We start from the raw sequence: 13,021 nt of genomic DNA, 5'->3' as shown, positions 1-13,021 counted from the left end.
CGCAGCCATGGAATGAAAACACCACGTAGCCGTAAAAGGGATGAGGAAGACTGCCGTATCCTGCTGTGGGTGGGCAGCAATTTATCAAGGTACAAGAGTCGTACAATATGCTACCTTTTATTTAAGAAAGGGAGCAATCTGTCCATATAAGTACTTGCTTGTATTTTCAAAAAGAAATAGTAAGAGGATAAACTAAAAATTAACAATAGTGGTTATTTATAGGGGAAGTGATGAGCTACAGGTAGAGAATAAAAATGGAAATTTAACCCCTGTGAATATTGCTTGTTTTGTAATTTGGACTTTGGAATCATCCACTACCAGCTGAGAAGGGAGCGAATCCCTGCAGAAGCCCACAAAGGCTCCCCCAAAGGCTCAGGCCCCAGAAGCACCAGTTACAATGGGAAGGGATGAAGGTGAAGGAATACAATTGGGGGGAATAGGTGACGTCTGTACACAGAACAGCTGGTCTCAGTCCACCCTCCTCCCAACAATCAGAAGGACTCAAGCATGAAAAAGTCCCCAGGGAGAAGCCTGCCAGGCGATCGGCCCTGAGACATTGCTTTTTAGTGACACAGATAATCAAGAGTCAAGGATCACCAGACATTTAAGGAGCGTCTCCAGCATAAAAGGATAAGCAAACGGGAAAGAAGGGAGGTCCAGGAAAAATAAGTGACAGTGAGCCTTTTAAAACATTTTTAAAAATATTTTTAAAATATTGTTTTAGTTCTTACTAAAAATCTGAAACAGAACAATCCACAGTTGGTTTCCTCAGAAGAGGCGCGCATTTATAAAGCAAAACTAAGATGTGAGGAGAAAGGAAATGGCTGAGCACGAAGAACTCTCGGAAAGTAAACATTTGAGGTCTCGAATATAAAATGCAACAGAAGGGTCTGTAGACCAAACCAAGGAAATCTTTCAGAAAGTAGGGGGAAAAAAAGATTAAAGTATGAGAGGGGGTGGTGGGAAAGAGACTGGAAGAATCCAGGGGGTCTCATATCCTATCAACAGAACTTTCAGAAAGTGAGAAACACAGAGATGGTAAGAAACTACCAAAGAAATAGCATCGGACAATTCCAAAGAGCTGAACGATGGTTCGCGTCTTCATCTGGGGCAAAGCAGTGACGGTGGGGAAGGTCTGGACGTGCCCTGTGCAGAGCTGGCCCCTGGCCACAGTGGCTGTGCAGCAACCAGAATGTGGCTAGTGGACGCAAAATACTTTATGTTACTGCATTTCACTTCAAATCGCACCTAATCCAGCAAGAATTCCGGTGGGTTTCGCTTACAAATAGAGCTTGAGTTTATTTACCTCTCGCCATTTCCACTGCTATACCATAATCCAAACCCACCATCATCTCTTGCCAAGAAAACGAAATACTCTTCACCATTTCTTTAATATTATTTTAAAATATCAGTTTTAAAAACAAAATGCATTATCTTAATAGAATTTTACAAACAACTTTCATGTCACATTAGGTTCCTAAGATTTCATCAAAACTCATAGAATCAAAATTTTATCTTAAGTTCCAAGACCAGAGTACACTTGTTTCTAGGTTCTGTTGTTTTTCTTCAAAGAGAGTATACTGAAATGAATGTGACTTTGTAGCCAAGGGCATTAAAATCACTTCAGGTCTACAGAAAGAAAAACACCACTTCTATCTCCCAAGCAGGAGTGTTTACGATTTGTAAATAGTATTGTCCTGCCAAGCAATATTATTTTCCTACATCCAAACACTAGGTACTGAAGGAGGTAATGAGATATGAATGCAGTATTACATCTTAGAAAGAAATGGCAGATCACTGCTGTGACATTCTGAGCTCTTCTGAATCTGTCTGGCTCTTGTTTACGCTTCCTGAATATGAAACAGTCAAGTTATCTATCATAGACCACAATGCTTCTTATAGTGAGAAAAACGCCCGTCTGAGTAGGAGATAAAACAGTTCAAAGATGCTTCCCTTCAACTTGTACCTATCTGTATTTTCTTTGAGAATCACAATTATCACAGTTAAATAAAATTTCCAGCTTTAAAAAAACAGAAAATGTCCAAGAATTTTTGTATCATTTTAAAAGAACAATTAGAAATGTAGCACATTAATGTTAATATTCTGGTATTTAAAGTCTCTAAATTAATCATCCAAGCAACCAAACATTTAGCAGCTTACAACTGGCTTGCTTTTTATGTTTTTAACTTTTTAAAAAGTATATTTTATTAATTATGCTATTACAGTCGTCCCAATTCACGCCTCCTCCACCTGGTATCCCCCTTTCCTCCAGCAATCCCCCCCACCCCCCTTGGTTCAAGCCCATGGGTCATGCATATAAGTTCTTTGGCTTCGCCACTTCCTATACTATTCTTAACATCCTCCTGTCTATTTTATACCTACCAGTTATCCTTCTTAATCACTGCACCTTTTCCTCCATTCTCCCCTTACCCCTCCCAGCTCATAACCCTCTAAATGATCTCCATATCTATTATTCTGTTCCTGTTCTAGTTGTTTGCTTAGTTTTTGTTTATTTTTTAAAAAGCTGTTCTATTACAGTTCTCCCAATCCGTCCCACCCCCCCCTCCATTGCTCTCCACTGCCCTGCCTGGTTTTGTTTTTATTTTCTTAGATTCAGTTGTTGATAGTTGTGAGTTTGTTGTCATTTTAATGTTCATCGTTTTGATCTTCTTTTTCTCAAATAAGTCCCTTTAACATTTCATATAACAATGGCTTGGTAATGATGAACTCCTTTAGCTTCACCTTGTCTGGGAAGCACTTTATCTGCCCTTCCATTCTAAATGACAGCTTTGCTGGACAGAGTAATCTTGTAGGTCCTTGCTTTTCATCACATTGAATACTTCTTGCCAGTTCCTTCTTGCCTGCAGTTTCTTTTGAGTAATCAGCTGACAGCCTTCTGGGAACTTCGCAGGTAACTCCATGCTTTTCTCTTACTGCTTTTCAGATTCTCTCTTTATCTAACCTTTGGCATTTTAATTATGATGAGTCTTGGTGTGGTCCTCTTTGGGTCCAACTTGTTTGGGACTCTCTGCGCTTTCTGGACTTGTATGTCTATTTCCTTTGCCAAATTAGGGAAGTTTTCTTTCATTGTTTTTCAAGCAAGTTTTCAGTTTCTTGCTCTTCCTCTTCTTCTGGAATCCCTACTGTTTGGATGTTGGCATGTTTGGAGATGACCCTGAGTCTTCTTATTCTCTCTCTCTTTTTCTGAACTTTTGTTTGTTCATTTTGTCCTGGTTGACTGGAACCCCGGCTTCCTTTCCTTCACTGTTGGTTCTCTATGGACTTTTCTTTATTTCACTTAGTGTAGCCTTCATTTCTTCCCTTATGCTTTTGCTGCACACTATGAGTTCTCTGAGCATCCTTATCACCAGCATTTTGAACTCTGCATCTGATAGGCTGGCTATCTCGATTTCATTTAGTTTTTTTCTGGGGTTTTGTTCTGTTCTTTCATTTGAGCCATATTTCTTTGTTTCCTCAATCTGGCAGCCTCCCTGTGTGTGTTTCTGTGTATTAGGTAGAGCTGCTTTGACTCCTTGTCCTGGTGCACCTGTTATGTTGTATGGGGCAGAGCCTTAGATAATCACCATGGCGGGGCAATCCGCTTCAACACTTTGTGGCTCTGTATGTGGGGGAGGGGTGAGAGAGGGGACAATGCTGCAGTCTGGCTGCTGAAGACTTGCTCAGTACTCACCCCGTTTCCAGACGTTTCACCCACTTCCCAAATGTGACTGGCACCCCTCTTGCTGTTTCTCTGGTGATGGTTCCCAGAGTGGGTGGGTTTGCATAAGTTCTAGGACCGTACAGGCCCTTTAAATGGACTCTCCTGAGAGGCAGGCAGTTCCTTCCACCACTGCAAACCCCACTGGTTTTCACAGCTAGAAGCAACAAGGGTTTTTTTTTTCTGGGTACTGGAACCCTGGGCTGCATGGATCAGCCTGGGACTAGGATCGCTCGCTCCCCAGGTATCCCCCCCCCTTTTTTATCCCCCACACACAAATGTAGGGCCGCCTGACCGCCAGCCACCACCACACCGTGTCCTCTCCGCCCCAGCTCCCTGTCTCTGCCCCTCCTGCCCGTCTGGATGAATAAGGCTTTTAAGGCTTTTTTTTTTTTTTTTAAAGATTTTATTCATTTATTTTTAGAGAGAGGGGAAAGAAGGAGAGAAATATAAATCCATTGCCTCTCATACGCCCCAAATGGAGACCTGGCCTGCATGTGCCCTGGCTGAGAACTGAACCTGTGACCTTCTGGTTTGTGGGTCACTGCTCAATCTACTGAGCCACACCAGCCAGGGCTGAATATGGCTCCTTTACATCCCTGGTTTTTGGCCTTCTGTGCAGTTTGATTTTGTTCTGAGGCTAGTTGTGATCCTTCTTATGGTTGTGCAAGGAGGGGAAGCATGTCTACCTACGCCTCCATCTTGACCAGAAGTCTCTGAATTGCTTTTTAAATGAATTTTATTTTTTTGTAATCCTCACCTGAGGACATGTTCCCATTGCTTTTAGAAAGAGAGAAAAGTAGAGAGACAAACGTCAATGTGAGAGAAAACCATTAATTAGTTGCCTCCCATAAGCACCTGGACCGGGGACCAAACCCAAAATCTTTTGGTTATGAAACAATACTCCATCCAATGGAGCCACACTGGCCAGGGAAGAACTGGCTAGCTTTTAAGATTCAAGAATCCTAAAACAAACATCTCCCTCTCTTCTCCACCACCATCCCCCATCCCAAAAAAGGAAAACTCCATACAACTGAATGAAGATTTAATTCTTTAGTACAAAGAACATAATTTGGCTTTCCCCCACATCTGCTTCATGTAATTACAATCATTTCTCACTTTCTAGGAATGACTCTCACTCATGGCAGAAGATCTGAAAAATAGAGTAACATTCCAAAAACAGCATAGGACTAGAAGTCAGGAGTCTCGGGTTCACTTTAAGCTGTACCTGCTTAAGTGGCAGTCCCTTCAACATCTTAGTGCCTCATTTTCCTTTCAAAAGGAGGACTCAGAATAAATGATCTCCAAGGCCTCAATCTAGCTCCAGAGTTCTGTTTTTTAAAGTCTTTAATAAATAAAAGCCTTTGTCAATGAGAATCTATTTTAACTTTTATTATTAAAATATCCAAATATAATCCATTACCAACGTTAACAACAATTTGCTGTATTTGTTAAAATAGCTCAAGTGTTATGACATATACAAGCCTATTTAAGTTATTTAAATTAAAAAACCTACAGAGCACACAAACTGATTATAATAAAATGCATTCTGGGCAATGAGTTTAAAATTACAGATGTTTCCCCCCACAGAGGGAAATTTCTATGAAGTACATTAAAAGACAAGGGACCCAAAACAAAAATTTTAGAAAAAGATCCCTTTCCTAAAAAAAGAAAACTACTTCTTGCAGAGAATACTTTTGTATTTCTACCTACCCTTCAGTCTTGTGGGTCCCTAGGCTGTTTGAATATATCAGCTACACTTTTCTTCCCTTCTTTTCTTATTTCTGGACCATTTCTTGTTTCCCACTGTTTTGTCCGGTTCTCAGTTTTCTCATAAAGAGACTGTTCTTTCTCCATCCATATCTTGCCAATCAGACTATTTTTGCACTCTAACATGGCAACTCTGACACTCAGGTCTAATTTTAGAGTCCTTGGGTCTTAAGTAATTTCATTATTGATTGCTTAAAAGCACATCCTACTCTATCAGAGATCCTCATCTAGGTTCAACTCCATATATGTGTGTTTATAGGTACTCTTCATGTTAAACTGTGAAATCGTTACATTGATAAACATAATTATTTTATAAGCCCACTGATATCATTTTCTAAATATCAAAATATGTTAAAATTTCAAAAGCCATTTAAGAAGGAAAACTAAATGACTAAATTCATGTATAAATTTCTAGTGTTAAAAGATAATTGTCAGTTTAAGTATAAATTCATAATTTGCTTATCACTGTCTTGTAAGGTATATCTCTAATGTATGAGGTTAGTAAGCTATTTCACATGTGTATGTATAAATAAATAACTAGGGGAAAGGTTAGCAATTTAATTAATTTGGGGTCTATTTATAATTATACTATCAAAGCTAATATGAGGAAGAACTAAATGCTCTAGTGAAAATTCCAAGTCTCATTAACTACGGTGCCAGAAACTTTAATTAAAACAGATCTCATTTAAATGATTAGCTTTGATAATTTAAGCCTGGATCAAGGTCTAATTTATCAATGCGCTGATCACCGTCTCTATTATGTGCATTAGATGGTTTATTAGACACCATACATTAACGATGTTTCTGAGGACACTTCTGAGAAGATACCAATATACCACCTGATTATACAACACAAGTCATGAGCTGTTACCACCTATTCTAAGGGCAGAACACGTCAATCAACCAAGCATACAAACTTCAAGCTACATCTGTACAATACTTTGCTCCATAAAAGGGAATTTGGGACAGGGGATAATTGACAATAGAACTGAAATCAAAACTATCAACCAATTTCAAAACTAGAGTTGCTTAAAGGAAAAAGTGAAAATGAACAGATGAGTCAAAACTGTCTTTTGTTCAAAAGCTAACATATAGATAAGTATTTCCAAGTGGATACATCACAGGGGCATACACGTCATCTCTCAGATAAGGTAAGTAAATGTTGATTTATTGAAAGTAGATCAGAATGCATGACTTACAAGCATCTCATTTTCAGTACAAGACACACCCAACAACAGCACCATTGCAGCTTCATAAACAAATCCCAGACTTTCGTAGTGATGCTTTTAAAAAGAATTTTCCATTTATTATTTATGAGCACTTTTAATTTACTTGATGGCGAAGCACGTCGTACATGGCAAAGGCTTTGCTCTCCACCAGTATCAGAATTGCGGGTTCTATGTTAAATAAAGATTTTTAACCTGGTAAAATTATGCCCACTTCAGAAGAATGAGGATCTGACTCTTAAGATAAAATGACTGCAAAGTACAATAAGGAAAAAAAGGCCCCATTCAAAACCAAAAACAAGGGAAAATCAACCTAAGAGTAAATTTAACCAGAAATAAAGGCACTCCGGAATTTTACAGAGCAATATTCAGAATTTAACATTTAAATAAATAAGTAAATAAAGGAGAAAAGGGGAGGGAAAGAGAGAAAATAAAATTAAAATACTGAGGATTATACCAATGCCTAAAATATTCATAAGAACACAATTCCCCCAACTTTAATGTAATTCAAATGAAAATCCAAGAAAGGTGTTGTTGTTGGTGGTGGTGGTGATGGTGGTGATGAGGGAGGAGGAAGAGTTCAAAAAGGTATTCTAAACTTCTAGTAGAAAAACCACAGAATAGCCCTCCCCTGACCCCAAACACATATACAGAAACTGGAAGAAAACATGGTAAGAAGGGAGACTTTACACTATATTATATTAGAATATTATAAAACCTCAAAGCTAAAACAGTGTAATTCTGGTACAGAAACATGCAGAGAGATGAAGAGAAAACTGTAAAACCCAGAAACAGATCTCAGTATATACAGAGAAACTGCATCTCACTTGGAGGTTCAAGTTATCACACACAGCGAGAACTCTCATACACGTAAAAATTACCCAAGAAAGTCCTGGGTCGTGCCAAAATTACCAGAAAACGAACCACTAGAAGCTCAGAAGCCAAGACCGAGCTTTCACTCTTTCTCTCTGCATTTCATCCATCCCACCTCCACAGTCACTAGAAGACGTGCAAGGGCAATACTGTGCTATTATAAAGAATTTGGCATTTGATAAAAAAGCTACTATTCTATTTAGTGAGACTACAGTAATAGAATAAAAGACTATGAAGACAAGTGGAATGGTCTGTAACCGGACCAGGCAGAACGGCACCTTTGCCCTTACCCATCAGGCCGGGAAAGAAGCAGAAGTGGGAGCGGTGGAAGGCACCGCTGCCAGATCAGTGTCCAGCCTCCTCCAGGCCGCTGAGGGCCAGCGCTTCTGCTGCTTTGGAGGAAGAGAATGAAAACCCACGGGTTAAGCCTTAAACATCTAAATGAGAATACCGCAAAAATTTTAAGTAGCAAAGATGTTGTCTGTTAGGATCAAGATCCCATTCGGGTGCCTCGACCTAGGGAAGGAAAGGCTTCAGAGTGGTGTAACTGAGCACCACAATTAGGGGAAGAAACGGTTTCGGGCTTCCTCAACACAGTCCCCCTCCATCAGTCAATCACACATTCATATATATGAATGCTTTGAAAAGCTAAACGCTATATAGCGGACTTTGTATAGTGAAATTAAAAATAATTTCTCTAACTTTTACATTTTCCACACTGACCATGCATTTCACTTGTCAAAAGAAAATCTAAATATAAAAAAGAAAACACAGAATATGAAAGAAAGACCATCTCCACTCAAGTTAAATGTCAAGCTAACATCCACATGTTTTCATCCCACATAAGACTGATCTACCAAGGTTTCTAGCAATAAAAGAATTCACAGTAGGGAGGAAAATAAGACATTTTTCTGTATTGTTGACGTTAAAGAAATTATTTTAAAAGGCTGGAAAGAAACAGCAAGCACATAAGCCATTTATTCTGCAGGATGATTCATGCAAAGGCATTTTGAACAACATAACACGCAAGTTATCCTAATGCACTGAAAACGTCAAGACCTGCAATGTGGTAAAAATAATATTTTCCTTGTCAAGGTATTTTTCAGTTTTGCAAGTTAGTCATCATTTTTGAATCTCATGCCTCAAAATAGAGTTGATCAAATGTTTTTGGAAAAGTAATTTCACTCTAAGAACCCACTAACAATTACTAAGAAGCATTTAACTCACAGCTGAATAGTAATATCAGATGTTAAGAGCACAAGGGTACAAAGAACTAAGAAGCATTTAAACAGATCAATCATTAAAGTGCTTGATTCAGTATTCACAATTTTCCCAAAGTACAAAACTTGATAAGACCTTATAAAAACTTTGACATGTTTCCAGAATACAACAAGGATGCCAGCGTGTTAAACCGAGCACGCCATGGTCCGAGGACAGCCACCTGACCTGGAGTCTGCACGATCCTTCCCCACGTGGGAAGGCCACACTCCCCTCCACACCCCCACTCTTACTAGGGATTTCTGGACCCAAGGGTAGATAGGACGACGACCATGTTCAGCTTGAAGCAGCTAGAAGAGCATGAGCCCTTCGTCCATTGTCCTTTATAAGATTATAAAGGGTCTTAAGTCTGAGAGGGGGCAATTGTTACAGAGTGTGGGATCCCCCCAAAAATAAATAAGTAAGTAAATAAGTAAAAACTTTCTCGTGTTGTTTTCCACACGTGTTAGGAACTCATTGGCACATTAAGTCAAAACATCACAAGTGATATCAATAAAATGGTGGAATAAGAAACTCCAGAGTGCATCCCTCCATAAAAGCAATGAAAACACTGGCAAAACTCTCACAATCAGCTTTCTTGGAATTGGGGAAACTAAAGCTTGCAGCAACCAGGCGACCACGTGATCAAGAAAAACCAGGAAATTTCAGCGAGAGCAGCAAGGCTTGTGGCACTTTAACTCACCCTAGTCTCACCCCTCCGCTCCCCAACTCAGCGGTGGCCTGGAAATAAGATCTTGCATTTCGGCCACCAGGACCAGAAGGAGCGGAACAGGCCTCATTCGCAACAACTGTAATTACTTATTTTGACCTATCTGGCAGCTTTTAAAAAATGAGACGACACCAAAAAAGCACTTATCCTATTTTTGTCCACCTTAGCATTCAGCCAGTTCTGACGGGGCCATACCCAAAACAGGTACCAGCACATATGTGAGCCGCTGCTGCCTGAGACCGCGGCTGCTCGGTGGGCGGAATGGCAGACTAATTGAAGGCTCTGGCCGAAAGGCCGGGGAGTGACATGCTGTGGGGGATAAGGGCTTGGAACAGCTCTGACACACTCCTAGGGATCTAGAAGACCACACATGTGCTGAAAGACCCAACGAGAGCTGGAGTGGCTATACAAATACCAGAAAAATCATACCTGGAGACAAAAACTGTTGTGTGAAAGGACATCATATGGTGATTTAAAGTCAATCCAACAATAATACATAACAATTATAAATACATGTAAACCTAACGACAGGTTCCCAAAACACATGAAGCATAAACTGACAGACCTGAAAGAAGTACGTAAAAAATTCAACCATAATAGCTGGAAACTTCAATACCCTACTTTCAATAACGGATATAAAGCCTAACAGCAGATCCAAAGGCGCTGAAAATGTGAACAACAATATAAACCAAACAGATCTAACGTACCTGTAGAACACTCCACCCAACAAGAACAAAATACATATTTTTCCCCAGAGCACCTGAAACATTCTCCAGGACATACCATATGTTGGGCCACAAAACAAGTCACAATAAATTTTAAAAGATTAAAGTTATGCAAATATGTTCTCCAACCACAATGGAATAAAATTAGAAATCAGTAACAAAAGGAAATTTGGAGAACTCACCCTAGATATACTTGTTTTTCTTTAATTTTGCCCAGTATGCACCCTAAACATTATACTAGAGGTTCTGGCCAGGACAATTAAGCAAGAAAAAGAATTAAAATGCATCCAGGTTGGAAACAAAGGACAAAGCTATATTTGCAGATGGCATTACCTTCTATATAAAAAAAAATCTTAAGGTAACCACAAAAAATCTATTAGAGCTAATAAACAGTTCAGCAAGTTTTTGTAGTCTCTATCAAGTGGTACTGCTTTGGAAGCTTTATAACCTGGAATTACTGAGATTTTCTTATCAGTGACGCTCTCTGGAAATACCTAAGTAGTTTAAGATTTAAAAATTTCAATTTACCTTAAAATGCTTGGTTTAACAGAGCCAATTCTATGTGAAGCATTGCAAATTCTGACACCTGGGAATTGGTGTGTCATTTTGTATCACCTCTCTCGTCCAAGAAACCACCAGGATGAGTCACAGGATAAAGAGCACAGAATTTAGAACTGGCCACTGGCTGAGAAAGCCAACCTCTACAGAAAGTTCTAATTAACAGATGTAATTTAAGCAAAAAGATAAATCACTAAAAACCATTTCCCCGGATTACCCAAGACTAAGCTAGCTTCCCTCCTCAAGTTAGTCAGATGGTGAAATGTTCCAAACCAACGATAAAAGACTCTAAGGGGCTTTGTGTGTCAAAAATAATAAGCATTCTAAAAAGTCTGAAATACCCCACTTAATCTGGGGGGTCGGGGAGGATGATTAAAATAAGTTCCAAGAAAATACTACCTTTAATAGACTACTAAATTCAGTAATACCTGTCACTACTATCAAATCAATAAATACTGACATTTTCTGCAATCAACTAATCTCAAAGAAGGTAGGAAAGAAAGGCATTTACCTCTTCTAAGCTGGGGAGCGAAGAAGAAGATACTGTTCGAGATGACAGTGGGTGAAATGGCTCTTGACCAACAGCGTGCTGATGATTCTGTATCTGTACAAAAGGATTCTGTGGTGGCCTGTGAGGCAACGGAGGTAGGCCGTAGGGAAAACCCGGCCCCATTAGGTGATTCTGTTGTAAGTTAGCAAAGGTCCACGCTCCATCGGGTGCCAGGTATTTCAGGGGGGGCGGGGCTAGGTGTTCAGACGGCAACGAGAAAGGGGAGCTGAAGATCTGGGGTGGCAGGCGCTGCGGAAATGCTGGGTTGTTGGCTACTTCGATGTCTCTGCTGTTGTCGCTAAAGTTAGAAAAGTGGCTACTGTGGTCTGTGCTGGAAGGAGGAGATGGGACTGCTGGTGGGCTCCTAGTCTGGATTTGTCTGTATTGCAGAAGTCTTGACTGAGGTGGTGGCATCTCAGCTAGGTCCCGCGCTTCGCTTTGATCACGACTCGGCAGCTCTCTGAGTAAGCCTGGAAACCTGCGTGATGACGACAAAGTGTCAGGAGGGGAAAACAAAAGGCTCCAGCACATTAAGGGGAGCTCAGGCAAAGGTGCGTGCAATTTCTACGAACAAAACCATCGAGCCAGTGGTAATTAATCTCAACTATAAGCATTAACGCTCCACAGATGCTGAACCGAAGACAGTAAGTATGCCCAAGTCCCTGGTTTCTTTATTTTCCCTTTGTATTAAAAACAACTGTCCTTGTCCCTGCATGCCTTTGGTGGCTGGCAGTGATAAAAGCTCACCATAATGGGGGACCATGTTCAGAAGGGATAAGGAAACATTTTGGTGCATTCACACGGCACTGGCCAGAAAAGCAAGTTTAGAGCAAGAACTGAACACTCATAAATATATGTAGTTAAAAGAAGGTAGAGTTCTATGCTACTGGAAAAAATTAATAATATATTAATAATTTTTAATGTTAACCATTGATTTACTTCTGCCTTCACTCATTCTTCATAAGTATTGCTACTGATTATAGAAAAAACACTACTGAGTAGGGCGGTATGTTTCCTTTTTTAGAAGAGACCACAAAGCAGCGGGAGACATTAATTTACAGCGCACAGACGGTCCATGCCTAGATTTGCAGTTACTTCTACATCGATTCTCGATATTTTACGGCCACTCAATAGAACTGTGTAGCATGTGCTCAGAAGGCCAGCATCCAATTTCCCTGGGGACAATATTCCAATGAGAAGCTACAAGGACATTCAGGAAAGAAAGGAGCAGGTGGGTCACGTTTCAGAGGCTGATTTCAGCCGCTGGAATACCTTGAACCTGTTGTTTCTGCGTCGCCTTCAGCGCCGCTGGGGAGCTTCCAGTCTGCCCGCCCCGGCGGCGGGTGCAGCCCCACGGGCGGCTGTGGGAGGTGCTGGAGGTGAGGGTGAGGGGGGTGAGGGTGTGGGTGTGGGTACGGGACACCGCCCTGACTCAGGTAGGCGTGGTGCTCGCTCCACTGCTGCAAGCGCACTTGCTGCTGCCTCAACGTCTCCAGGGCCACGCTCCCGTGCATGCGATCTGCAAAAGCATTCGGGAAAAGTTCACGTTTTCTCACATGCAGGGTTTCCAGTTAACCGTTTCAAGAATTTTGACAACCAGGTTTTCTCCACAAA

General features: G+C 40.6%; 1 protein-coding gene across 3 annotated transcripts in view; it reads right to left on the bottom strand.

The window, feature by feature from the left end:
* The window catches only part of HELZ (helicase with zinc finger), a 129,279-nt gene that overhangs the window by 8,281 nt on the left and 107,977 nt on the right, over positions 1–13,021 (bottom strand). For all 3 annotated transcript variants that reach the window (XM_090291094.1, XM_090291096.1, XM_090291095.1), the window contains exons 30-31: positions 12,680–12,926; positions 11,369–11,885 (exon numbers count right to left, since the gene is read on the bottom strand). In XM_090291094.1, coding sequence (XP_090147220.1) covers positions 11,369–11,885; positions 12,680–12,926 — 764 coding nt within the window. The remainder of the gene's footprint in view (positions 1–11,368; positions 11,886–12,679; positions 12,927–13,021) is intronic.

The sequence above is a fragment of the Furipterus horrens genome, unplaced genomic scaffold, assembly GCF_987537825.1.
Source record: "Furipterus horrens unplaced genomic scaffold, mFurHor1.1.pri manual_scaffold_11, whole genome shotgun sequence".
Classification (NCBI taxonomy): domain Eukaryota; kingdom Metazoa; phylum Chordata; class Mammalia; order Chiroptera; family Furipteridae; genus Furipterus; species Furipterus horrens.
This window is presented reverse-complemented; position numbering and strand designations above follow the sequence as displayed.